Source organism: Zonotrichia leucophrys, chromosome 2 (assembly GCF_028769735.1).
Source record: "Zonotrichia leucophrys gambelii isolate GWCS_2022_RI chromosome 2, RI_Zleu_2.0, whole genome shotgun sequence".
NCBI lineage: Eukaryota > Metazoa > Chordata > Aves > Passeriformes > Passerellidae > Zonotrichia > Zonotrichia leucophrys.
In genome coordinates, this window is record NC_088171.1 from 153,180,080 (window position 1) to 153,204,928 (window position 24,849).

The following is a 24,849-nucleotide window of genomic DNA, read 5'->3' on the forward strand; positions in this document are numbered from 1 at the left end:
GATGGACTGCAGCCCCTTGTCCTGGTCAGATGGATAGATGGACAGACTGCACCTCCCCATCCTGACAGTGGGGTGAGCGCACAAACCAGACAGACTGCAGCCTCTCTCCCCTAGCAGACGGACAGACAGACCGACGGACCCCTCCTTCGGCCGAGGCACGGCGCGGAGCCCCTCCCCGCGCGGACGGACGGACGGACAGACGGGGCGCCGGTAGAAAAAGGAACCTCACTACAGTTTATTGTGGCGGCGGGCGCGCCCGGCCGGGGTTACATTCAGCTCTACTGCTCTCCGGTTAGCGGGGGTGGCGCGGGCATGCGGCGGCGGGGCGGGGGTCTCGCTGCCCCCGGTGCCGCCGGCGGGACGGGACGGGACCCCGGGGCAGGGGGCGGCCGGAGCACCCCCAAGGCCGAGGAGTGAGGGTTAGCACCAGAATGGGGGCTCCCGGTGCCGGGTACCGAGCCCGGCCGCCTCCCGCCGGGGCGGGGGAGGCACCGTGGGCACCCCGTGAGCAATGCCCGGTGCCGGGGGTACCGGCGGCACGGGAGGAGGGCGGGGGGTGCCCGGCTGGTCCCGCAGCCCCGGGCGCTCGGAGCGGAGCCAGGGGGCTCGCTGGGCGTCGGGAGGCGATGCTTGCATATCCTCTGGAACGGGCCCCGGCGGCGCGGTCGGTGCCGGCCGTCCAGCTCAGCCCCGCTCGGGGGGCCGCAGCGCCGGGCCGGAGACCCGCGGGGGGCGCGGCCCCGTGCAGGAGGGTCCTGAGTGGGGCCGGCCGAGGGTGCTGGGCGCAGGGCGGGCGCGGGGCTCAGCGGCAGGGGCTGCAGCGCTCCGGAGGGGACCCTTCGGGCGGCTCTGCGGGGGCACGGAGGGGATGGATGGAGCGCGGAGCTCGGCCGGCCCCGGCTCCAGCCCCGCCGCTCTGAGCACAGCGCGCACCCAGCCAGGCTCCCCGGTGCCCCCCAGCCTGGGGGTGCCACAGCCCGGCTCCCCGGTGCCCCCCAGCCCCACAGCGCTCACCTGGGGGTGCCACAGCCCGGCTCCCCGGTGCCCCCCAGCCTGGGGGTGCCACAGCCCGGCTCCCCGGTGCCCCCCAGCTTGGGGGTGCCACAGCCCGGCTCCCCGGTGCCCCCCAGCCTGGGGGTGCCACAGCCCGGCTCCCCGGTGCCCCCCAGCTTGGGGGTGCCACAGCCCGGCTCCCCGGTGCCCCCCAGCCCCACAGCGCTCACCTGGGGGTGCCACAGCCCTGCTCCCCAGTGCCCCCCAGCCTGGGGGGGTCACAGCCGGGCTCCTCGGTGCCCCCCAGCCCTCACCTGGGGGTGCCACAACCCGGCTCCCCAGTGCCCCCCAGCCTGGGGGTGCCACAGCCCGGCTCCCCGGTGCCCCCCAGCCCCAAGGCACTAACCTGGCGGTGCCACAGGCAGGCTCTCCTCAGCCGCGCTGAACTGCAGCTCGGCTCCGTCGGGCAGCCCCGAGCCCCGGGAGCGCGGACAGCGGTCCCCGGAGCGCGTCCTCCGCAGCACCGACTGGGGACGGTGAGGATGAGGGTCAGAGCCCGGGTTGGGGGGCTCGGGACTGCAGGGGAGGCACCGGGGTCCGTACCTTCCTGGCCAGGGGGCTGCTGGGGGCCGAGGCGCTGCTGTAGAGGCTGAGGCTGGAGTTGGAGCGGCTCGGGGACAGCACTTTGGAGGAGGCGGCCGACTGGGTCCCGGCGCACCTGGCGGCGGCTCCGAACACGTCCGAGGACAGGTACTTCTCGTTGATCTTCAGGTTGGTCCTTCCCTTCACTGGGGACAACGGAGGGGGTGAGCGATGGGGTGCCAGCAGTGCGAGACCGTGGGGAGTGCTGTGCCCCCCTGTCGCAGACATTTTTCACGAAAAACCCTTTCTTTAGGATTTTTCCTCCTGAGAAGCCGTGAGGCCTCAGGAACAAAATGTGAACAATGGTTATCTGCTGCTGTGGAATGCAACAGGTGCATCTGTGATTGGTCTCATGTGCTTGTTTGTAATTAATGGCCAATCAGTCAGCTGGCTTGCACTCTCTGTCCGAGACAGAAGCTTTTGTTATCATTCTTTCTTTTTCTATTCTTAACCAGCCTTCTGATGAGAACCTTTTCTTCTGTTCTTTTAGTATAGTTTTAATGTAATATATATCATAAAATAATAAATCAGCCTTCTGAAACATGGAGTCAGGTCCTCGTCTCTTCCCTCATCCTGGGACCCCTGTGAACACGGTCACACCCTCCACTGCCCCCCATGGCCCCCGTGGGACCCCACCGCACCAGAGCCCAGTATGGGACCCCCGCACCCACCTCTGCAGGGGTCGTTCTTCACCAGGAACTCGTCGAGGGCGATCCAGCCGCCACCCACCCGCACCATGAGGGTGCTGCGCAGGATCCGCACCATCCGCAGCTGCTGGGACTCCCCGAACTGCGGGGAGAGGGACGCTGGGGCAGGGCTGCGCGTGGGGAAGGGGTGCCAGAGCAGGCGGCAGCACCCAGACCTGCTCCTCCCTGCCGCCCCTCCGGCCCCACCAGCACTGCCCTCCTGTCACCGACATATTTTATGGAAAATCCTTTCGTTAGGATCTTTTCTCCTGAGAAGCTGAGAAGCTTCGGCTTCTCCATGTTTTGCTGTTTGGGAATGTGATTTGGAGAATTGTTTACCCAGGGTGTGAAATTGTTTTTACTTGATGACCAATGACAGGCACCTGTGTCGAGGCCGTGAGCAGTCACAAGATTTTTTTATTCATTCCATTCTTTTCTAGCCTTCCGATGTCTCCTTTCTCTTTCTTTACTATAGTTTTAGTATACAATTTTCTTTTAATATAATATATATCGTAAAATAATAAATCAGCCTTCTGAAACATGGAATCAAGATTCTTGTCTTTTCCCTTGTTGGAGTTGCCTGAAAATTCTACACCCTCCCACAGGGGCCAGGGCTCCTCAGGGCACGGGGATGTGCCCGCTGCCCACCCTGGCACACGGGCACTGCAGGAGCCCTGCACGGGGATGCGCCCCTTCCCTGCCCTGGCACACGGGCATGGGGATGTGCCCCCTCGCTGCCCTGGCACACGGGCACTGCAGGACCCCTGTATGGGCACGGGGATGTGCCCCCTCGCTGCCCTGGCACACGGGCACTGCAGGACCCCTGTATGGGAATGGGGATGTGCCCCCTCCCTGCCCTGGCACACGGGCACTGCAGGACCCCTGTATGGGCATGGGGATGTGCCCCCTCGCTGCCCTGGCACACGGCCACTGCAGGACCCCTGTATGGGAATGGGGATGTGCCCCCTCGCTGCCCTGGCACACGGGCACTGCAGGAGCCCTGTATGGGGATGTGCCCTCTCCCTGCCCTGGCACATGGGCACTGCAGGAGCCCTGTATGGGGATGTGCCCCTCCCTGTCCTGGCACACGGGCACTGCACAGGGCACGGGGCTGGCACAGGTGTCAGAGCCCAGCTTGGCACTTACCCGGTACCTGTTGGCGCTGATCTGCTCCACCTGGAAGCGCTTGGCGCAGTTGCACTGGGCCACCTGCCGGTTCACCTGCGGGGGCACGCTCAGCTCAGCCCCAGGTGGGGTCCCCACCCTTCCAGCCGCCCCCCAGCCCCGCTGCCCGGCCCCACACCTCGTCCTGGATCTGATCAGCATCAGCAGAGCGGCGCAGCGGGTCCCGGTTGGGGTGCAGGGCGCTGACGAACTCGTAGTAGTCGATGAAGCCGTCGCCGTTCATGTCGAAGATGGTGGCCACGGCGTTCATCTCCAGCACGTTGGTGGGGAACTCTGGGGGGGACAGAGACCATCAGCCCCCAATTCCAGCCCCTCAGCCCCCTCCAGCCCTCCACAGCACGCACTGGAGGCCAGGACGCTCTCGATGAACTCGCGCTGGCTGATGCGCCCGTCCTGGTCCCTGTCGATGCCGCGGAACACGTCCAGGACGCGCGACTTCATCTGGCTGATCCACTGCATGTAGCGCTTCCTCCAGACCCCAAAGTCAAAGTGCGCGAACTCCTCCAGCTGGGAGGGGCACGGAGGGGATGAGCAGGACCCCCTCACGCCCCTCTCATGCCCCCCTCATGCCCCTTGCCCCAGCCTGATTCACGATGCTGTGCCCACGGGCAGCCTCAGCTCCACAGCCTGCCTGCTCCCAGCCCTGGCCCTGGCGTGGCTGCAAGGGGGGGGTCTCTGCCCAGGACCCCCCACTCTGTGGTGCAGGGGGCTCCAGCAGCCCCTTTGGGATGTCAGGGTGCACCCATGGGAGGGACAGGGACAGGGGCAGGGGACAGACCCTGCAGGGACAGGGGCAGGGGACAGACCCTGCAGGGACAAGGACAGGGGACAGGGCACAGACCCTGCAGGGACAGGGGCAGGGGACAGACCCTGCAGGGACAGGGACAGAGGACAGGGGACAGACCCCTGCAGGGACAGGGACAGGGGACAGACCCCTGCAGGGACAGGGACAGAGGACAGGGGACAGACCCCTGCAGGGACAGGGGCAGGGGACAGACCCTGCAGGGACAGGGACAGGGGACAGACCCCTGAAGGGACAGGGACAGAGGACAGGGGACAGACCCCTGCAGGGACAGGGACAGGGACAGGGACAGGGACAGGGACAGGGACAGGGGACAGACCCCTGCAGGGACAGGGGCAGGGACAGGGGCAGGGGACAGACCCTGCAGGGACAGGGGACAGGGGACAGACCCTGCAGGAACAGGGACAGGGGACAGGGGACAAACCCCTGCAGGGACAGGGACAGGGAACAGAGGACAGACCCCTGCAGGGACAGGGGCAGGGGACAGACCCTGCAGGGACAGGGGCAGGGGACAGACCCCTGCAGGAACAGGCTCTGCAGCTGCTGACCCCATCCCCATCTGACTTGGCCGGGGGGGAGCCATGGTCAGAAGATGAGAGGAGCTCCCCGGGACCCCCAGGACAGGGGGACCCCCGGTGCCAGCCGTACCTCCCGCAGGCGCTGCAGGGCCGTCTCCAGCCGGTACTGCCGGTCCAGGGCCAGCAGCCAGAGCTGCTGCCAGCGGTGCAGGAGCTGCGCCATCAGCGGCGTCTGGGGCTCCAGCGCCCCGAGCGGCGCCGCCGCCGTGCCCTGCGCCTTCCCGCTGCTGCGGCGACCTGCGGACAGCGCGGTCAGGGGGCGGCCGGGGGTCCTGGGGCGTGGGAGGGGGGCGATGATGGGGCTCCTTACGTGTGGCCAGCCGGCGGGTGGCCGGGGGGCCCAAATCCACCGCCAGCTTCCGCTTGCAGCTCTTGGTCACCTTCTCCACGTCAGGCTGCTTGCGGTTCAGCTCCTCCATGAACACCTGGGGAGGAGCGCTGGTGCTGAGCGCGGGCTGGCGCAGCCCCCCTTGCTCCAGAGCCCCCCAGTTCCTTATGTTCCACAACCCCCCCAAGTGTTCCAGAGCCCCCCAGTTCCCTGTGTTCCACAGCCCCCCGTGCTCCAGAGCCTCCCATATTCTATAGCCCCCCGTATTCCATAGCCCCCAAACATTCCACAGCCCCCCCGTGCTCCACAGCCCCCATTCTCCACAGTCCCCCATATTCCACAGCCTCCCCGTGCCCCCCAGTCCCCCCTGCTTCCCAGCCCCCCATCTTCCACAGCCCCCCCCGTGCTCCATAGCCCCCCCATATTCCACAGCCTCCCACATTCTCAGCCCCCCATCTTCCTCAGCCCCCCATATCCCCAGTCCCCCATGCCAAAGCAGCACCACCCCCCGAGCCCTGTGCCCCCCAAACCCCTCGGTCAGGCCCTCTGCTGGCCCAGGGTGGTCGGTGTGCACAGGCGGGGTTCGTGTCAGCCAGCCGGGTGCTGTCTCCCGTGCCAGCCGGTTTTGGGTCCCTCACCGCGTGCTGCGCGCTGAGCTCCTCCAGCGGCTCGGCCTCCTCGGGCAGCGGCTCCTGGTCGCGCAGCCCCAGCGCCTCCTCGGCCGCCGTGATCCACTCCAGCAGCTGCTCCGTGTCCTCCCGCTCGGCCGCCAGCGCCGCCGCCTGCGCCCGCAGCCGCTCGCCCTGCTGCTGCGCCCAGCTCAGCACCTGCGGGGCGGCCGCGGCGGTGGGGCGAGCGGGGCACCAGGAGGGACCCCAGTGGGCAGCCCAGGGTCCCCCAGATGGGATATAGGGCTGGGATATGGGGCAGCGACACGGGGGACACGGGGAGGGCACCCAGTGTGCGCCCCAGGGTCCCCGGGCTGGGATACAGGGCTGGGATACGGGGTAGGGACACGGGGCAGGGACACAGGGAACACGAGGAGGGCACCCCAGTGCACATCCCAAGGTCCCCAGCTGGGACATGGGGCTGGGATATGAGGCTGGGACACAGGGAACACGAGGGGCACCCCAGTGTGCACCCCAAAGTCCCTGGCTGGGATATGGGGCAGGGACACTGGGAGGGCACCCCAGTGTGCACCTCGAGGTACCTGGCTGGGATATAGGGCTGGGATATGGGGCTGGGATATGGGGCAGGGACACTGGGCAGGGACATGGGACTGAGACATGGGGCAGGGACACGGGGGACACGGGGAGGGCACCCACTGTGTACCCCAAGGACCCCGACTGGGATAAAGGGCTGGGATATGGGGCAGGGATATGGGGACACTGGGAGGGCACCCCACTGCGCACCCTGAGGTCTCCCAGCTGGGATATGGGGCTGGGATATGGGGCAGGGATATGGGGCTGGGACATGGGGCTGGGACATGGGGCTGGGACATGGGGCTGGGACATGGGAACATGGGGAGGGCACCCCAGTGCGCCCCTCAGGGTCCTCGGGCTGGATATGGGGCTGGGATATAGGGCAGGGACAAGGGGGACACGGGGAGGGCACCCCAGTGTGCTCCCCAAGGTCCCCCAGCTGGGACATGGGACACCGGACATGGGGAGGGCACCCACTGCGCACCCCAACATCCCCTGGCTGGGATATAGGGCTGGGATATAGGGGTGGGACATGGGGACAGGGACACTGGGCAGGGACATGGGGCAGCACCAGGCTCCTGCTGGGCAGCTGGGTCAGGCCCGGGGGTGCAGCCCCCCACATTCCAAGGGTCCCCAGGCCTGTGCTGTGTGGCCATGCCGGCTGCTCTCCCATTTTGGGGTGCGTGGGGTGATGGGGGCAGCCCCAGGGCAGATCCAGAGCAGATCCTGCAGCTCTCTCTGCTCAATAAGGGCTTTGTGTGGGATCGGCTGAACTGGCCAGACCAGTCCCAGGAGCGCCAGAGCCTCTCACATGCAAATCCAGAGCAGCCCAGGGCGGCTCTGGGCCACTGTGGAGCCTGGTCTGGGGTGGGGGTCCCAGGACACTGCTCCCACCTTTCCCTGCCTCAGCTCTACGGTGGCCACATTGCACAGGAATGAGCCAACCCCCTCCCAGGGGGCTGTGGGGGCCCCAGGTGACCCCGTGAGGCCACAGGGTGGAGGACCATGGGGTGACACTGGCAAGGCCAAGACCCCCAAGGGCTGAGCACCCCCAGATCCTGCAGTGCTCTGGTTGGGGGGCTGCACCTGGCAGTCCCTGGTGCTGGGAGAGGCGTGGGGCAGGGGGACAGGTGTGAGGCACTGGGACAGGTGTGGGGCTGTGGGACAGGTGTAGGGAATGGGACAGGTATAGAGCACTGGGACAGGTGTGGGGAATGGGACAGGTGTGGGGCACTGGGACAGGTATGGGGCACTGGGACAGGTGTAGGGCTGTGCTTTCCCCAGGTGTGGGGCAGTGGAACAGGTGTGGGGCAGTGGGATAGGTATGGGGGCTGTGCTTTCCCAGGACTGGGACAGGTGTGGGGCCGTGCTTTCCCCAGGTGTGGGGCAATGGGACAGGTGTGGGGCAGTGGGATAGGTATGGGGGCTGTGCTTTCCCCAGGTGTGGGACAGGTGTGGGGCCATGGGACAGGTGTGGAGCTGTGCTTTCCCCAGGTGTGGGGCCGTGCTTTCCCCAGGTGTGGGACAGATGTGGGGCCATGCTTTCCCCAGGTGTGGGACCGTGCTTTCTCCAGGTGTGGGACAGGTGTGGGACCATGCTTTCTCCAGGTGTAGGGCAGTGGGACAGGTACGGGGCACTGGGACAGGTGTGGGGCCGTGCTTTCCCCAGGTGTGGGACAGGTGTGGGGCCGTGCTTTCCCCAGGTGTGGGACAGATGTGGGGCCATGCTTTCCCCAGGTGTGGGACAGGTACAGGACCATGCTTTCCCCAGGTGTGGGGCCGTGCTTTCCCCAGGTGTGGGACAGGTACAGGACCATGCTTTCCCCAGGTGTGGGTGCCACTCTCCCCCCCCGGGCAGGGATGAGGTCCCTGTCTCACCTCCTGGAAGCGGCTCTTGGCGACCGTGACCCACGATTTGATGGTGATGACGGAGTCGGGGTGGCAGGTGCTGAGGATCTCCTCCCCCAGCGAGGTGATGCACTCCAGCTCCAGCTGCTGGCACTGCAGGGACTGCATCAGCTCCTGGGGGCACAGGGACATGTCACTGTGAGGCCTCAGCCCTCCAGACACCACCGCACCCCCCTGCACCACCAGGATTGCTGGGTACCCAAATCTCCCCACCTCAGGGCATTTGGGGCCCCAAACCCCATAGTTTTGGTGTGGTGGGACTCAACATCCCAAATCTCTCAGTGGTGGCACCTGTCACCCTGGTTTTTTAAGATTTTCTAAGCCTTCTGGTGTTGACATTCTTGCGGCAAACTTTCTCACACACTTGCTGTAAATAACTCATTGTTTAGCATTCCTTCATGGAGGAGGAGAAAGTTGATGGACTGTTGGTTTGAGAGGTGTCACTGTCACCCTCCAATCCACTGTCACTCTTGGAAAACTATAAATGACGGAGTCAGAAAATAAACTTCCCTTTTCTTCACCTTGAGAACAGGGATGTGTGCTCACGTTCTTTCGTGTCCTATAGTGACAGGCACCCAACATCCCTGTGGGGATCCCACAGCCCAGCTGGGCTGGCTGACCCAGTGATGGAGCTCCTGGGGCAAAGCTGGGGCTGCTGGGGGCCAATGGGGGCCAATGGAGGCCAATGGGGGCCAATGGGGGCCAATGGAGGACAATGGAGGCCAATGGAGGACAATGGAGGCCAATGGGGGCCAATGGGGGCCAATGGAGGCCAATGGGGGCCAATGGGGGCCAATGGAGGCCAATGGAGGCCAATGGGGGCCAATGGGGGCCAATGGGGGCCAATGGAGGACAATGGAGGCCAATGGGGGCCAATGGGGGCCAATGGGGGCCAATGGGGGCCGGCACCCACCTGCAGTTGGGCCTGGCACTCGTGCACGGCCGCCTCCTCCTCGGGGAACACTCCGTACTTGAGCGTCTTCTCCGACTCCGTCAGGCGCCCCAGGAAGGAGTGCACCAGGGTGTGGAACTCCTCCGCCTGCCACCACAGTGGGGACTTGCTCAGCACCCACCCTGCAGCCCCTAAACCCCCTGAACATCCTGGCCAGCCCCTGAGCCCTGCTGGGCATGGACCAGCCGCTGGCACAGGCACTGGGTGCATGCTGTGCCCAGGGAGAGCTGCTGCCAGCCCCACTCCAGCCCCACAGTGGGATCGAGGGGAGACCCCACAGCCAGCTCTAGAGTGGGACACAATTTCCTCTGAGCCTCCCTGTGCCACTCTGTGCCACCCAGCTGCCTGCCCTGGGCACTGTGCACACATTCACACCTGTAAGAGGCACCTGGCCTGGCACCTGGCCATGGACCTTGCGACAGAACCTCAGAGCCCCACGCAGCACCACTCCCTGAGCTGGGCACCCCACAGAGAACCCCAAAGGCACAGCTCCAACACCACCCAGGCAGCCTGGGAGACCTCCCCAAATGTGCAGCCACCCACCGTGCCTGGGCATCCCAAAAAACACCCTCAAATGTGCAGCAACCCACCATCTGGGCACCCCATGGAGCACCCTGGAATTGCAGCCACCCACCAGCCAAGCACCCCATGGAGAACCTCCCAAAACACAGCCACCCACCACCCAAACTGCCCCCAAAGCATGGCCACCCACCACTCCACAAAGCACTCCCTCAGATGTGCAGCCACCCACCAGCTGTGCATGCCACACAGCACCCCCAAAATGTGCAGCCACCCACCACGGCTGGGCACCCCATGGGGCACCCTGGAAGTGCAGCCACCCACCAGCCAAGCACCCCACTGAGCACCCCCCAAAACACGGCCACCCACCACTCAAACACCTCCCAAAACACAGCCACCCACCACCCAAACACCCCACACCCCCATGGCCACACACCACCCCACAGAGACCCCCAAAACACGGCCACCCACCAGCCAAACTCCCCCCAAAGCACAGCCAGCCCCAAACCGAGCACCCCACACTCCCACGTCCATCTCAGCCTCCCCACACGGGTGCTCCAGCTGCAGACCCCAACCCTGGGGTTCCCCCACTGCCCCCCATCCTGGGGGTTCCCCCACTACAGATCCCACCCCGTGGGTTCCCCTACTGTTCCCCCCAATCCCTGGGTCCCCCCACTGCCCCCCAACCCCGTGGGTTTCCCCACTGCCCCCACCCCGGGGTTCCCCTGCTGCCAACCCCAGCCCCGGAGGTTCCTCCACTACAGACCCCAACCCTGAGGTTCCCCCGCTGCCCCCCACCCCAGGGGTTCCCCCGCTGCCCCCCAACCCCTGGCATCCCCCATTACCCCCCACCCCAGGGGTTCCCCCGCTGCCCCCCAACCCCTGGCCTCCCCCATTACCCCCCAATCCCAGGGGTTCCCGCGCTGCCCCCCAACCCCGGGCTCTCCCCCGCTGCCCCCCAACCCTCACCTGCCGCAGCGCCGCCTCCAGCCGGGCCTGCTTGGCCAGGGAGAGTTTGCAGACCAGGTCCCAGCGGGTGCTGAGCTCCTCCACCTGCCGCTGCAGCCACTGCGAGTCCACGCTGCTGCTGCCCCGCGTCAGGTCCCGCACTGAGCGCTTCAGCGTCTTGATGCAGCTGGCGCGCTTGCCCAGCTCCTTCTGGAACACCTGGGGGGCGGCGGGACCGTGGGACGGGAACCCCGCTGCTGGGCAGGGGTGCCCTGCACCCCAAAACCTCGCAGCAGTGGCCATGGGGTTCCTCTGCACCCCAAATTCTCGCAGCAGTGGGCACGTGGCTCCTGTGCACTCCAAAACCTCACAAAAATGGACAAAGGGTTGCTGTGCACTCCAAACCCTCACAGAATTGGGTATGGAGTTCCCCTGCACCCTAAACCCTCACTGCACTGGGTACGGGGCTCTCCTGCACCCCAAAACCTCGCAGCAGTGGCCATGGGGTTCCCCTGCACCCCAAATCCTCGCAGCAGTGGGTACGTGGCTCCTGTGCACCTCAAAACCTCACTGCAGGTACGGGGTTCCCCTGCACCCCAAAACTTCGCAGCAATGGGTTTGGGGTTCCCCTGCACCCCAAAACCTCGCAGCAGTGCATACGGGGTTCCCCTGAACCCCAAACCCTCACTGCAGTGGGTACAGCATTCCTGCGCACCCCAAAACCTCACAAAAATGGGCATAGGGTTGCTGTGCACCCCAAAACCTCACAGAAAAGGGCAAGAGTTCTCCTGCACCCTAAAACCCTCACAGCAGTGAGAACGGGGTTCCTGTGCACCCCAAAACCCTCACAGGGTTCTCCTGCACCCCAAACCCTCACAGAGTTCCCCAGCACCCCAAACCCTGACAGGGCTCCCGTGCACCCCAATCCTCACAGAAGTGGGAATAGGGTTCCTGGGCACCTCAAACCCTCACAGAGTTTTCCTGCACCCCAAACCCTCACAGGACTCCCCTGCACCCCAAACCCTCACAGAACAGGGCACAGGGTTCCAGTGCACCCCAAACCCTCACAGCAGTGAGCTCAGGGTTCCTGTACACCCCGAACCTTCACAGGGCTCTCCTGCACCCCAAACCCTCACAGGGCTCTCCTGCACCCCAAACCCTCACAGGGTTCCTGTACACCCCAAACCTTCACAGGGCTCTCCTGCACCCCAAACCCTCACAGGGTTCCTGTACACCCTGAACCTTCACAGGGCTCTCCTGCGCCCCAAACCCTCACAGGGCTCCCCTGCACCCCAAACCCTCACAGGGTTCCTGCACATCCCAAACCCTCACAGGGCTCTCCTGCACCCCAAACCCTCACAGGGTTCCTGTGCACCCCAAACCCTCCCAGTTCCTCAGCACCCCAAACCCTCACAGGGTTCCCCTGCCCCCCAACCCCTTCCCAGCTCTGGGGCACACGGTGCCCCCAGTACCAGGGTGAGGGCACTCCAAACTGGGGTCTCCACAGCAGGCAATGCCCCTTCCTGCCCCACAGCGAGGGTGGGCACAGCCCGGGGGTCCCTGCAGCCCCCTCCCCAGGGCCACCCACCTTGTGCTTGTCCATGAGGTCCCCGACCAGGTCGCGGTCCCCCCCGACGGGCGCGTCCTCGCTGAGCTGCGGCTCGGCGCGGTACAGCCAGTCCATGAGCGCCTGCAGCGCGTCCGTGAACTTGCCCGAGAAGAGCAGGTTCTCCTCCAGCTTGTGCTGCCTGTGGGGCACAGGGAACGCTCAGAACCCCAAAGAGGAACCCCAGTGCTGCCACAGAGAGCTGGCAGGGCTGTTATGGGCAGGGATGGATCCTGGCAGTGCCGTTATGGACTGGGATGGGTCCTGAGCAGGTTCTCCTCCAGCTTGCGCTGCCTGCCAGAGGCACAGGGCAGTGTGGGCACCTGGGGGCACCCCTGGGGACACCCCAGAGCCACCACAGGGAGCTGGCAGAGCCCTTATGGGTTGGGATGGATCCTGGTGGCACCATTAGGGACTGGGATGGATCCTGGTGGCACTGTTAGGGACTGGGCTGGATTCTGAGCAGGTTCTCCTCCAGCTTGCGCTGCCTGCCAGGGGCACAGGGCAGTGTGGGCACCTGGGGGCACCCCTGGGGTCACCCCAGAGCCACCAGAGAGAGTGGGCAGGGCTGTTATGGGCATGGATGGGTCCTGGTGGCACCATTATGGACAGGGACAGGTCCTGGCAGTGCCATTATGGACAGGAACAGGTCGTGGCTGTGTCCTTATGGACATGGCTGGGTCCTGGCCATGCCATAATGGGCATGGATGGGTCCTTGCAGTGTCATTATGGACAGGGACGGGCCCTGGCAATGCCATTAAGGACAGGGACAGGTCCTGGCAATGCCATTATGGACTGGAGCAGGTCCTGGTGGTGTCATTAAGGACAGAGACAGGTCCTGGCAGTGTAATTTTGGACAGGGATGGGTCCTTGTGGTGTCATTAAGGACAGAGACAGGTCCTGGCAGTGTAATTTTGGACAGGGATATGGGTCCTGGTGGTGTCATTAAGGACAGAGACAGGTCCTGGCAGTGCAATTTTGGACAGGGATGGGTGCTGGCAGTGCCATTATGGACAGGGATGGGGCCCAGCTGCAGCCCAAGGGCAGAGCCCAGCAATGCTGGGAATGGGGTCCCAGAGGAAGATGCTCAGGGAGGAAGGGCAGCTCCATGTGCCCGCCTGGGACCCTCAGAGCGAGCAGAGAACAGATTCTGCCACAGCTGGAAGTGGATTTTGGAAAGGGGCCACGATGGCACTGGTCACCCTGAAGCTGTCATGGAAAACCAACAACCCTGTCTGGGTGAGTCAATGGCCCCCGGAGAAGCAGAAACAGAGTTCCCTCAAATCTGGTCAATGAACAATCACAGAAAGGCCACATCAAAGAAACCAACAGTCCCTCGCAGTGGGCACGGGGCTCCCCTGCACCCCAAACCCTCACAGCAATGGGCACGGGGTTCTCCTGCACCCCAAACCCTCACAGGGTTCCTGTGCACCCCAAACCCTCACAGCAATGGGCACGGGGTTTTCCTGCACCCCAAACCCTCACAGGGTTCCTGTGCACCCCAAACCCTCACAGGGGTCCCCTGCACCCCAAACCCTCACAGCAGTGGCACAGGGTTCCTGGGAAACCCAAACCTTCACAGGGTTTCCTCTGCACCCCAAACCCTCACAGAAATGCTTTGGGCACCATTTCCATCCCTATTTCCATCCCATCCCATCCCCATTCCAACCCCTTCCCTGTCCCATCCCCATCCCACCTGCATCCGAACCCCTTCCCCATCCCTATCCCCTTCACTCTCCCATCCCCATCCCGACCCCTTCCCATCCCCATCCCAACCCCTTCCCTATCCCACCTCCATCCCATCCCCATCCCTGTCCCATCCCCATCCCAACCCCTTCCCCAGCACACCCCACCCCACACATACCTCATTCCCACCCCCACCCCATCCCACCCCACCCCTCCGGCACCGCTCCCACCTCTCGGCTGCATGGCTGCACAGCGCGTCCCAGCGCTCCTTCAGCTCCCCCAGCAGCTCCTCCAGCGGCTGCAGGTCCTGGGGCAGCCGCGCCCCCTCCCGCAGCGCCCGCCCGCTCCGCAGCGTGGCCTCGTACACCGGGCGCTTGGCCCGCAGCACCTTCTGGAACGCCTGCAGGGGCACAGGCAGTGTGGGCACCCAGGGACATCCCAGAGCCACCACACAGAGTGGGCAGGGCTGGGTCCCCCAGCTGGAGAAGGACACTCCCTGCTCCCCCAAGGGCTGTGGGGTGGTTGGGATGCCCTAAATGCCCAACATCCCTCGGCCCAGCACTCCCCCAGATGTGTGGGGGGACAATCCCTGCTCCCCCAAGAGCTCTGGGGCAGTTGGGATGCCCTACAAACCCAACACCCCTCAGCCCAGCGCTCCCCCAAGGTCTCCCAGCACTGCAGGATGGCCCTGGGGTGTTGTCCAAACCCCCTGGTGCTGGGTGTTACCCCTGGGTGCTGGGTCCCCCAGCTGGAGAAGGACACTCCCTGCTCCCCCAAGGGCTGTGGGGCAGTTGGGATGCCCTAAATGCCCAACATCCCTCAGCCCAGGACTCCCCCAGATGTGTGGGGGGACACTCTCTGCTCCCCCAAAGGCTGTGGGGTGGTTGGGATGCCCTAAATGCCCAACATCCCTTGGCCCAGCACTCCCCCAAGGTCTCCCATCCCTGCAGGATGGCCCTGGTGTCAGAGCTCAGCCCCAACCTCTGGGTGTCCAGAGTTGCCGAGGACCCAGAGTTGCTCACAGACCCTGGCACACAGCCCAGAACACCTGGGGATTTGATTATTACCCTTGGAGTAAGTTACCAGCTTTGTATGAGGACCTGAAAGTCACACAGGTTTGAATGGTGTTATAACAAAATGATCACAGCGTGAAAATGTAGATTTTAGGATTTTTGGTATGGGGGTTATGGGGACAAGATGGAGGAATCTGGATGTATCTAGCCTTTCTCCTTCTTCTTCTTCTTGTTCTCCATTTTCTGCTGTGATGTTGGCACTTTGGGATTGGTTTAGAGTAGAAGCTCGCTGTCTAACATAGGTGATGGGTATTGGGAATTAAGTGTAAATATGATATACGTAGTTTGTAGTATAAAAGGACAGCACCACCTCAGGGGTGGTCAGAGTGCCTGTGGCTGCACGGCTGAGCAGACCTCGGCTGGGCAGAGAGAAAATTTTATAGATAAGAATTAATAAACAACCCCAAGACTGAAAAGTGAAGAGTCCACTCGTTCTTCAGCCGCGCGGGCTGAAGCAGAGACATCCTGCACATCTTGGGGCAGCAATTATCAAACAGCAACCCGAGACCCTGGGGTATTGTCCAACCCCTCCGGGAGCTGGGGACCCCTCAGCAGCCCAGTTCTGCACCCCCCGTGCCGAGGAGCACGAGGGGCAGCCCCACCTTGTGCTCAGCCAGCTGGCACTTGATCTCCTCCTGGCTGGTGGCCGCGTCCTGAGGCTCCTCCAGGCTCTGCTCCACCTCGTCCATCCAGTCCAAGAGCAGCCGCCGGGACTCGCTGAACTGCAGGGCAGGGCAGGGCTCAGGGGGCTCAGGGGGCTCAGGGGGGAACCCAGAGGCAAAGCAGATCTGGCGCAGCCCAAACGGGAGCCATGGAGCCACACAAGGGAGTGACAGGGCCTGGCCACCACCACGGGGCAAACCGTGGGCCAGTACAGCACAGTGACAGCACCAGGGCAGCATGGGGTCCCTTCCTGGCCCAGCGCCCAGCAGGATCCATGTCATGGAATCAACATTCCCAGGATGGTTTGGGTTGGAAGGACCATAAAGTCCATCCAGTTCCACCCCCCTGCCACGGGCAGGGACACCTTCCACTAGCCCAGGAAGCTTCAAGCCCCATCCAATCTGGCCTTGGGCACATCTGAGGATGGGGCAGACACAGCTTCTCTGGGAAACCCTCCTCCCAGGGCAGAATTTCTTCCCCATATCCCATCCATCCCTGCCCTCTGGCACTGGGAAGGTGCCCGCTGGCACCTTGTCCTCTGCCTCCAGGCCCGTGTCCAAAGGCAGCCAAGGTGCAGAGCCCCCTCCCCAGCCCAGGCTGTGCCCCGGTACCTGCTTGCTGCGTTTTCGGGCCTCCTCCAGCACGGCTCCCCTCTCTGCTGCCCGCTGCAGGACCTTGCCCAGCCTCTCGCGGGCTGCCAGCACCAGGTTCTGGATGACGGCCCCGTCCTGCTTCCGACTGAAATCCTTGAGGCGCGCGGCCACGGCCTCCAGGCCGCCCAGCTTCTCCCCGTGGGCGTTCGCCTCCTTCACCAGGGCCTGCGGGGAGGGAGCAGCTCAGGGTGGGGGGTCCCGGGGTGGGTGAGGAGCCCCTGGGCACAGCCCATGCCAGGAGGGGCTTGGAGAACCAGGCATGGGCTGGGATGGGGCACAGAGCGTTGTGGTGTGATTTCAGGGTTTACCCCAGAACCTGGGTCCCTCCCCTGATAATTCCCTCCCAGGTGTGTCAGCCACCTCTCCTTTCCCCTCCCAGCACTGTCTGTCAGTCCTGGAATTCCACAAGGGCCTCGAGTGATTGGCAGATTCAAAGGATGCCCTCTACGCCTGGAGGGTATTGGGCCATCCAGGTGTCCTTTGTCCCTTTGTCCCTCCCCTCCTGTCCCTGGTTGGTGGCTCCCTACCCCTTCCCTCCCCTGTCACAGACATCTTTTATGGAAAATCCTTTCCTTAGGATTTCTTCTCCCGAGAAGCTGAGGGGCCTCAGGAACAAAATGTGAACATTGGTTATCTGCTGCTGTGGAATGCAACAGGTGCATCTGTGATTGGTCTCATGTGGTTGTTTCTAATTAATGGCCAAGCACAGTCCAGCTGTCTCAGACTGTCTCGGTCAGTCACAAGCTTTTGTTATCATTCTTTTCTTTTCTATTCTTTGCAAGCCTTCTGATGAAATCCTTTCTTCTATTCTTTTAGTACAGCTTTAATATAATGTATATCATAAAATAATAAATCAGCCTTCTGAAACATGGAGTCAGATCCTCGTCTCTCATCCTTGGACCCCTGTGAGCACCGTCACACTCCCCCTCTCCCCGGGGTTCAAAGGAACAGCAACCACGGGCTCAGGGAGTTCTGTTGGAGGAGTTGCTGGATTCAGAGGCCTGTGGGCCAGAATAAAGCTCTGGATCCAAACCCTCCATCAGAACCGACTCCTTTGCTTCACCATTGCCTTAAAGCTTCTCTGGCAGAGGGAAACCTGAGGAGCAGCCCCTGTTATGGGGGGAAGCTCCATCCCAGCACCACCAGAGCTCCTGTATGGCCTGGAATTGTCTCCTCATGCCCAGCTGCAGCATCCAGCCAGCCAAAAGTGTCTGTGGGGTGAAACACCACAGTTGCCACTATTTGGTTCAGCAGCAAGGGCCAGACCAGTCAAGGCAGGTCCCGTCTGCAATATTGGTAAATTCCAATAACAGAGCATGCTGGCTCTGCTGCAGTGGGGACATGGTGCCCTGCTCTTCTAGAGTTCTTCTAAGCCTCCTGATGTTTACATTTTTGTAATGGAGTTTCCCATGTGCTTTTCATGTAAATAATGATTGTTTTGCGTCCCGTTCTGGAAGAGGAGGGAATTGACAGGCTGTTGAGGTGCGGAAATATCGAGGTGCGGAAATAAACGCACCTTTTTTTGTCTTGGATATCTCAGCATTTGAGCATCATTCATCCTTTGTGAGAGGGACATGCATGCCGCTCGCCCCGGGCACCACCGGGGCAGACCCAAGCCCCACAAACCAGGGCGTCGCTCTTGCCTTGTGCTCCTGGCTTGTATTGCCACAGGTACACACACATGTGCCACTCACCCCAGGCACTCCGCAGGTGCGACTCACCCTGGGCACCCCTGGAGCAGACCCCAGCCCCACCCAACCAGCCCCGAGGGCACTGTTCTTGCCTTGTGCTCCTGGATCGTATTGCCACAGGTACACACACATGTGCCACTCACCCCGGGCACCCTGCAGGTGCCACCCACCCTGGGCAGCCCTGAGGCAGACCCCCGCCCCACCAACCAGCTCTGAGGGCACCGCTCTTGCCTTGTGCTCCTGGATCTGCGCGGTGACGGTGTCCAGAACGAAGCTGGGGGGCGCGGGGGACCCCAGCAGCTCCTCGGCATGGGCCACCCAGCGCAGCAGCTCCTGCGCCGAGCCGTGGAACTCGGTGCTGACCGTCAGCCCCTCGGCCAGGCGCTCCTGCGGGCACGGCGGGCACCGGTGGGCACGGTGGGCACCAGTGGGCATGGGCTGCCCTGCTCCTGACCCGGTCTGCTCAGGGGGAGCCCCCCGCGGGTCAGAGCCCCCCACAGCCTCCCCTCACCTTCCTCTCCTGGGCCTCGGCCTGGACGCTGTCCCACTTCTGCTCCAGCAGGCGCAGGCTGTGCTCGGTGCTGCAGGGCCGGCCGGCGCGGCACGAGTCCAGCAGCCGCTGCAGCCGCTCCCGCAGCCCCCGGTAGGAACCGGCCCGCGCCTCCAGCTCCCGGCACAGCTCCTGACGGGACAGCGGTGTCAGCACCGGGACAGCGGCGTCAACAGAGGGACAGCGGGACAGTGGGACAGTGCGGGACTGCACGGGACAGGGGGCAGGGGGAAGAAGGGACAGGGAGTGGGATGGGGATGTGGATGGGGCAGGCAGGGTGACGGGACAGAGATGGGGATGGGAACAGGGAGGGATCAGGTAAAGCAGACAGGGAACAAGGATGGGGGATGGAATTGGGGCTGGGAACGGGGCTGGGAATAGGGACGGGAACGGGGATAGGGATCAGAATGGGGTTGGGAACAAGGATGGGGATGGGAACGGGAACAGAAATGGAAATGGGGTTGGGAACAAGGATGGGGATGGGAACGGGAGCAGAAATGGGAATGGGGTTGGGGACAGGGATGGGAATGAGAGTGGGGTTAGGAACAGGGCTGGGAACAGGGATGGGGCCAGGGATGGGAAAGGGAACAGGGGTGGGGATGAGAATGGGGCAGGCAGGGTGATAGGTACAGGGATGGAGCTGGGAACAGAGATGGCAATGGGGATGGTGTTGGGAACGGGAATGGGGATGGGAATGGGATGGGGACAGGGATGGGGATGGGAATGGGGATGTGGATGGGGCAGGCAGGGTGACAGGTGGAGATGGGAATGGGAATGAAGCTGGGGATGGGAACAGGGATGGGGATGAAAGGGGGCACAAGGATGGGGATGGGAATGGGGCTGGGAACAGGGATGAGAATGGGGATGGGAAGAGGCACAGGAACAGGGATGGGAACAGGCATGGGGATGTGGAGGGGTCAGGTAAAGCAGACAGGGGACAGGGATGGGAACAGAGGATGGGGACAAGGGAGACAGCCACAGTGAACAGGGAGAGGGGATGAAGACAGAGATGCAGACAGGGACAGGAACAGGTTCAGGGCAAGGGACAAAGACAAGGATGGCTCCTGCTCTGAGCTGGAGTTGCTGAGGGAGGGGCACCAGGCTCTGCCTGGCTGAGGGGAGGAGGCAGCAGAGAAGGATCCTGGCCCCGCAATGTGGAGAAGGGTGGACCTGGGTCACACATCCCCCCAGGAGACCAACAGACTGCAGGGGCCGGTCCTCCATCAGGGCCCAGGCTGTCTCTGGCTCTCACCAGGTGTGCGTTCAGCTTCTCTTTGGTGGCATCTGGGTGGCCCCAGGCCGGCTTAGAGCAGAAGAGCTGCAACTCCACCTGCTCCAGCCACTGCAGCAGCTCCGTGATCTCCAGCGTGATGTCCTGCACCTGGAGGCGAGGCGGGGCTCAGGTTACAGCCTGTTTCAGTCATCCTGGTTCCTTCCCCAGGTGTGCCAATACCCTCTCCCTTCCCCTCTCTTGCCCCTGCTGAGCGCTGTCCATCAATCCTGGCATTCCAGAAAGGGCATCTTGTGATTGGCAGAGTTCAAAAGATGCCTGTCAGCCCTGGGGACATTGGGCCATCCAGGTGTCATTTGTCCCCTGAGACTTCCCCCCCCTTACCTGGTTGGTGGGATCCCTACCCCTTCCCTCCCCCTCTCCCTGGGGTTAAAAGGAACAGCAATCACGCGGTTCATTGGTTCTGTTGGAGCTGTTGCTGCATTCAGAGGCCTGAGTGCCAGGAATAAAGCTCTGGATCAAAATCCTCCAGCAGAACCAACTCATTTTCCTTCACCTCGCCTAAAGCCTTTCCGCCAGAGGTAAACCTGAGCTCCTGCCTGCCTGGACTTGTCCCAAGCACCCAGCTGCAGCATCCAGCTTAGCCAAAGGTGTCTCTGAGGTGAAACAACCACAGCTGCCACCTCTGGTCCAGCAGCAAGGGCCAGACCAGCCCAGGCCCGTTCCATCCGCTATATTGGTATTTAATCCCAATATATTGGCGCCCAACGTGGGGCACCGCGGTGCCGGGCCGTACCTGGCTGAGGTTGTTCTCCAGCTCCAGCTGCCGGCTCTCGGTCTCACTGCGCACCAGCTCCCAGTGCTGCTCCAGTTCCTGCAGGCTGCGCTGCAGCCCCTCCACGCTCTCGCCCAGGCTGGAGAGCAGCAGCCCCTGCCCGGCCTCGGTCACCGACTGCACCGTGCGGGCGTGGGACATCACGTCGGTGCGCAGCACCTGGGGAGGGAGCGGCGGGGTCACGGCTGGGACAGGGGTAGGGACACCCCCATTCCTAAAGCCCCTGGCCCCAGAACAGCTCTGCTGCCCCCAGCACCACTAGGGAGGGAGCAGCAGGGTCACGGCTGGGGCCGGGCAGGGACAGCCCCATTTCTAAAGCCCCTAAACCCGGCATGGACACCCACACCCCACATTCCTAAAGCCCCTGGCCCTGAGACAGCTCTGCTGTCCCCAGCACTGCTGCCACTGGGGAGGGAGCAGCAGGGTTATGGCTGGGACAGGGGCACCCACACCCCCATTTCTAAAGCCCCCAAAACACCTCTGCTGCCCCCAGCACCGCTGCCACTGGGGAGGGAGCACCAGGGTTATGGCTGGGGCTGGGCAGGGGCACCCACACCCCCATTCCTAAAGCTTCTCACCCCAAAACACCTCTGCTGCCCCAGCACCACTGCCACTGGGGAGGGAGTAGCAGGCTAATGGCTGGGGCCGGGCAGGGACACCCACACCCCCATTCCTAAAGCTCCTTACCCCAAAACACATCTGCTGCCCCCAGCACCTGGGGAGGGAGCAGCGGGGTTACCACTGAGGTGCTGGGATGGGGCACCCACACCCTGCATTACTAAAGCCCCTGACACACCTCTGCTGTCCCCAGCACCACTGGGGAGGGAGTGGCAGAGTGACGGCTGGGACAGGGACACCCACACCCGCGTTCCTAAAGCCCCTAAACCTGGCAGAGACACCCACACCTGAATTCCTAAAGCCCCTCACCCTGAGACAGCTCTGCTGCCCCCAGCACTGCTGCCACCACAGCCCTGGGCAGTGACAGTGCCACGCTGGGCAGGGATGGCACCCATGGGTGCCTCCAGGCTGGTGCCAGGGTGAGAGGCAGGGCCGAGGCACAGGATTTGCCAATTCGTGGCAGCAGAGTGGCAGGGATAGGGGCAGAGGGGACAGGGGCAGAGGGGACAGGGGCAGAGGGGACAGGGGCAAAAGGGACAGGTACCCCTTTCACGGCCTCCCTGGAGCAGGGACAGCCCGGCCCCGCAGCCTCGCCTGTGTCAGGCACGTCAGGAGCATGCCCGGGCACAGGGCTGTGGCACGGGGCCGGCCCTGGGACAGCTCATTCCTCCCGTGTTGTCACCGAGGGAGGGGACGCGTCCTGTGTAGCAGCCTGCCCGGCCCAGCTGCTGCTGCATCCGAGGGGGGGGGCAGGCAGCACCCCGGGGCCAGGACACCCAGCCTGGGGTGCCATTACAGCCAGGACACCCAGCTCGGGGTGTCACCAGGGTCAAGACACCCACCCTGACCAGGACACACACCCTGGAGTGCCACCAAAGCCAGGACACCCATCCTGACCAGGACACCCACCCTGGGGTGCCACCACAGCCAGGACACACACCCAGGGGGTGCCACCATGACCAGGACACTCACTCTGACCAGGACACCCACACTGGGGTAAAACCACAGCCAGGACACCCATCCTGACCAGGACACCCACCCTGGTGGTGCCACCATGGCCAGGGCACACACCCTGATGTGTTACCATGACCAGGACCCCCAGGACACCCACCCTGACCAGGACACCCACCCTGGGGGTACCACCACATCCAGGACCCCCAGGATCCCCACCCCAGCAGTGTGACCATGGCTGTGCTCATGTGTCCCCCGGCCCCGGTGCAGGCTCACCTTGTGCTTGGCCAGCTCGATCTCGCAGCTCTGCAGGTCGGGCCTCAGGGGCGCAGGGCCGCGCAGCTGCTCCCCGGTGCGGCTCAGCCACTGCAGCAGCTCGGCCAGCTGCGTGTGGAACTGCCCCAGCCCCAGCAGTGCTGCCTCCAGCTGGTGCTGAGGGAGGGAAACGTGGGGTCAGGGGAGGGAAGGGCAGCCTACATGGCCCTCGGTGGCCACAGAGCTTCTGGCACACACCCAGTGCCCACACAGTGCCCACCTGGCCCTGGACATTCACCCAGTGCCCACCCAGCACACACCCAGTGCCCATCTGGCTCTGAGCACCCACCCAGTGCCCACAGAGCACCCAGCACCCACTCAGTGCCCACCCAGTTCCCACAGAGCACCTGGCACCCATCCAGTGCTCACCCAGTGCCCACTTGGCCCTGGGCACCCACCCAGTGCTCACCCAGCACACACCCAGTGCCCATCTGGCTCTGAGCACCCACCCAGTGCCCACAGAGCACCTGGCACCCGCGCAGTGCCCATAAGGCCCTGGACAGCCACCCAGCACCCACTCAGTGCCCACACAGTGTCCACACAGCCCTGGGCACCCACAGAGCAGCCGGCACGCACCCAGTGCCCACCTGGCTCTGAGCACCCATCCAGCACTCACCCAGTGCCCACACAGTCCTGAACACCCACCCAGTGCCCATCCAATGCCCACATGGCCCTAGGTGCCCACAGAGTGCCCACACAGCCCTGTGCACCCACACAGTGCCCGCCTAGCCCTGAACACTCACCCGGTGTCCAGCCAGTGCCCACTCAGCTCTGGGCACCCACCCAGTGCCCACCCACTACCCACACTCCCTAGATACCCACCCAGTGGCCACCTAGTGCTCACATGGCCCTGGGCACCCTCCCAGTGCCCACCCAGCTCTGCACGCCCACCTAGTGCCCACCCAGCTTTGGGCACCCACTCAGTGCCGACTTACAGCCCCCTACAATGACCCAGCACTGCACACCCAGCAGCCACAGGATGTGCCCACCCAGCACATCCATGGCAACCTCTCTCCTGCCAGCCCTGCCCTGTGCCCCCTGTGCCCCCTGCCCACCTGTCTGCTGACGATCTCCTCCTCCAGGTGGTCCCAGCGCTGGCGGAAGTCGCAGAGTGTGGCCGGGGGCTCCCCCTGTCCCGTGCCCCCCTGGTGCCGCAGGCTCTCCACGTCCACCTTGCACTGGTACAGCTCCCGCTTGAACTCCTGGGAGGTGGCACTGGTTGGTGACAGGGTCAGCCCGACCCCAGGGCACCACACACACGGCACAGCACAGGCACTGGCCCTGAGCTGCTCCTCTGGGGGTGCCCAAGCACCTCAGGGACTCATGGGGGCCACCCCATTCAGGACTTGGCCACCCGGTGCACTGGGGCACTGGCACTGTCCAAGGTGCCAGCCCAATCCATTCCACCTCTGCCTGGAGCACCCACTGCCCTCTCTGCCCCTGCCGGCCCCCAGAGATCAGGGCATAGTGTGGCACAGCACAGTTTAGCATGGTACAGCATGGCCTGGCATGGCACAGTACAGTTTGGCATGGCACAGCATGGTTTGGCATGGCACAGCATGCCCAGCGTCGCACAGTGTGGTTTGGTGTGGCACAGCACAGCCCAGCATGGCACAGAATGGTTTAGTATGGCATGGCATGGCCCAGCGCAGCACAGCACAGTTTGGCATGGCACGGCATGGCCCTGTGTGGTGCAGCACAATTTGGCGCGGCACAGCATGGCCTGGCATGGCACAGCACGGCCAGGCTTGGCACAGCACAGTTTAGTGCGGCACAGCACGGCCCAGCATGATTTGGTGCGGCACAGCATGGCCAAGCATGGCACAGCACTGTCTGGCACAGCACAGCCCAGCTTGGCACAGCCTGGTTTGGCACGGCACAGCACAGCCCGGCACAGCACAGCATGGTTTAGTGCGGCACAGCACGGTTTGGCATGGAACAGCACGGTTTAGCACAGCACAGCCCACCCAGGCGTGGCACAGCACAGTTTGGCACAGCCCAGCCCAGCCCGGCACGGAACATCTCGGCACCTTGAGCTCGGCCAGCTGCTGCTGCACCATGTCCAGGTCGCCGCCCACCAGGAACTCCTCGGCGATGCGCAGCTCGGCCGCGTCCAGCCACTCCAGCAGCCGCTGGGGACAGGGAACACGCGGGGTTGGGGACCCGTGGTGGCCCCACGGTCCCTCAGACCCCTGAGCGGGGACAGGAGGGTGACCCTGCCACCTCCATGGGGG

At 63.8% G+C, this 24,849-nt stretch overlaps 1 protein-coding gene across 1 annotated transcript in view; it reads right to left on the minus strand.

Annotated features, from left to right (window-relative positions):
* Nucleotides 1–206: 206 nt before the first annotated feature.
* Nucleotides 207–24,849, minus strand: part of PLEC (plectin) — a 102,657-nt gene continuing 78,014 nt past the window's right edge. Inside the window, exons 60-83 of the mRNA XM_064703233.1 lie at nucleotides 24,646–24,747; nucleotides 23,671–23,817; nucleotides 22,577–22,732; nucleotides 20,693–20,890; nucleotides 19,918–20,046; nucleotides 18,627–18,797; nucleotides 18,347–18,502; nucleotides 16,383–16,589; nucleotides 15,711–15,830; nucleotides 14,266–14,435; nucleotides 12,332–12,491; nucleotides 10,765–10,962; nucleotides 9,238–9,363; nucleotides 8,295–8,438; nucleotides 5,853–6,041; nucleotides 5,197–5,311; nucleotides 4,957–5,123; nucleotides 3,851–4,013; nucleotides 3,625–3,779; nucleotides 3,468–3,542; nucleotides 2,307–2,424; nucleotides 1,597–1,781; nucleotides 1,400–1,520; nucleotides 207–849 (exon numbers count right to left, since the gene is read on the minus strand). Of these exons, the coding sequence (XP_064559303.1) occupies nucleotides 803–849; nucleotides 1,400–1,520; nucleotides 1,597–1,781; nucleotides 2,307–2,424; nucleotides 3,468–3,542; nucleotides 3,625–3,779; nucleotides 3,851–4,013; nucleotides 4,957–5,123; nucleotides 5,197–5,311; nucleotides 5,853–6,041; nucleotides 8,295–8,438; nucleotides 9,238–9,363; nucleotides 10,765–10,962; nucleotides 12,332–12,491; nucleotides 14,266–14,435; nucleotides 15,711–15,830; nucleotides 16,383–16,589; nucleotides 18,347–18,502; nucleotides 18,627–18,797; nucleotides 19,918–20,046; nucleotides 20,693–20,890; nucleotides 22,577–22,732; nucleotides 23,671–23,817; nucleotides 24,646–24,747 (3,519 nt within the window). The 3' untranslated portion in view covers nucleotides 207–802. The remainder of the gene's footprint in view (nucleotides 850–1,399; nucleotides 1,521–1,596; nucleotides 1,782–2,306; nucleotides 2,425–3,467; nucleotides 3,543–3,624; nucleotides 3,780–3,850; nucleotides 4,014–4,956; nucleotides 5,124–5,196; nucleotides 5,312–5,852; nucleotides 6,042–8,294; nucleotides 8,439–9,237; nucleotides 9,364–10,764; nucleotides 10,963–12,331; nucleotides 12,492–14,265; nucleotides 14,436–15,710; nucleotides 15,831–16,382; nucleotides 16,590–18,346; nucleotides 18,503–18,626; nucleotides 18,798–19,917; nucleotides 20,047–20,692; nucleotides 20,891–22,576; nucleotides 22,733–23,670; nucleotides 23,818–24,645; nucleotides 24,748–24,849) is intronic.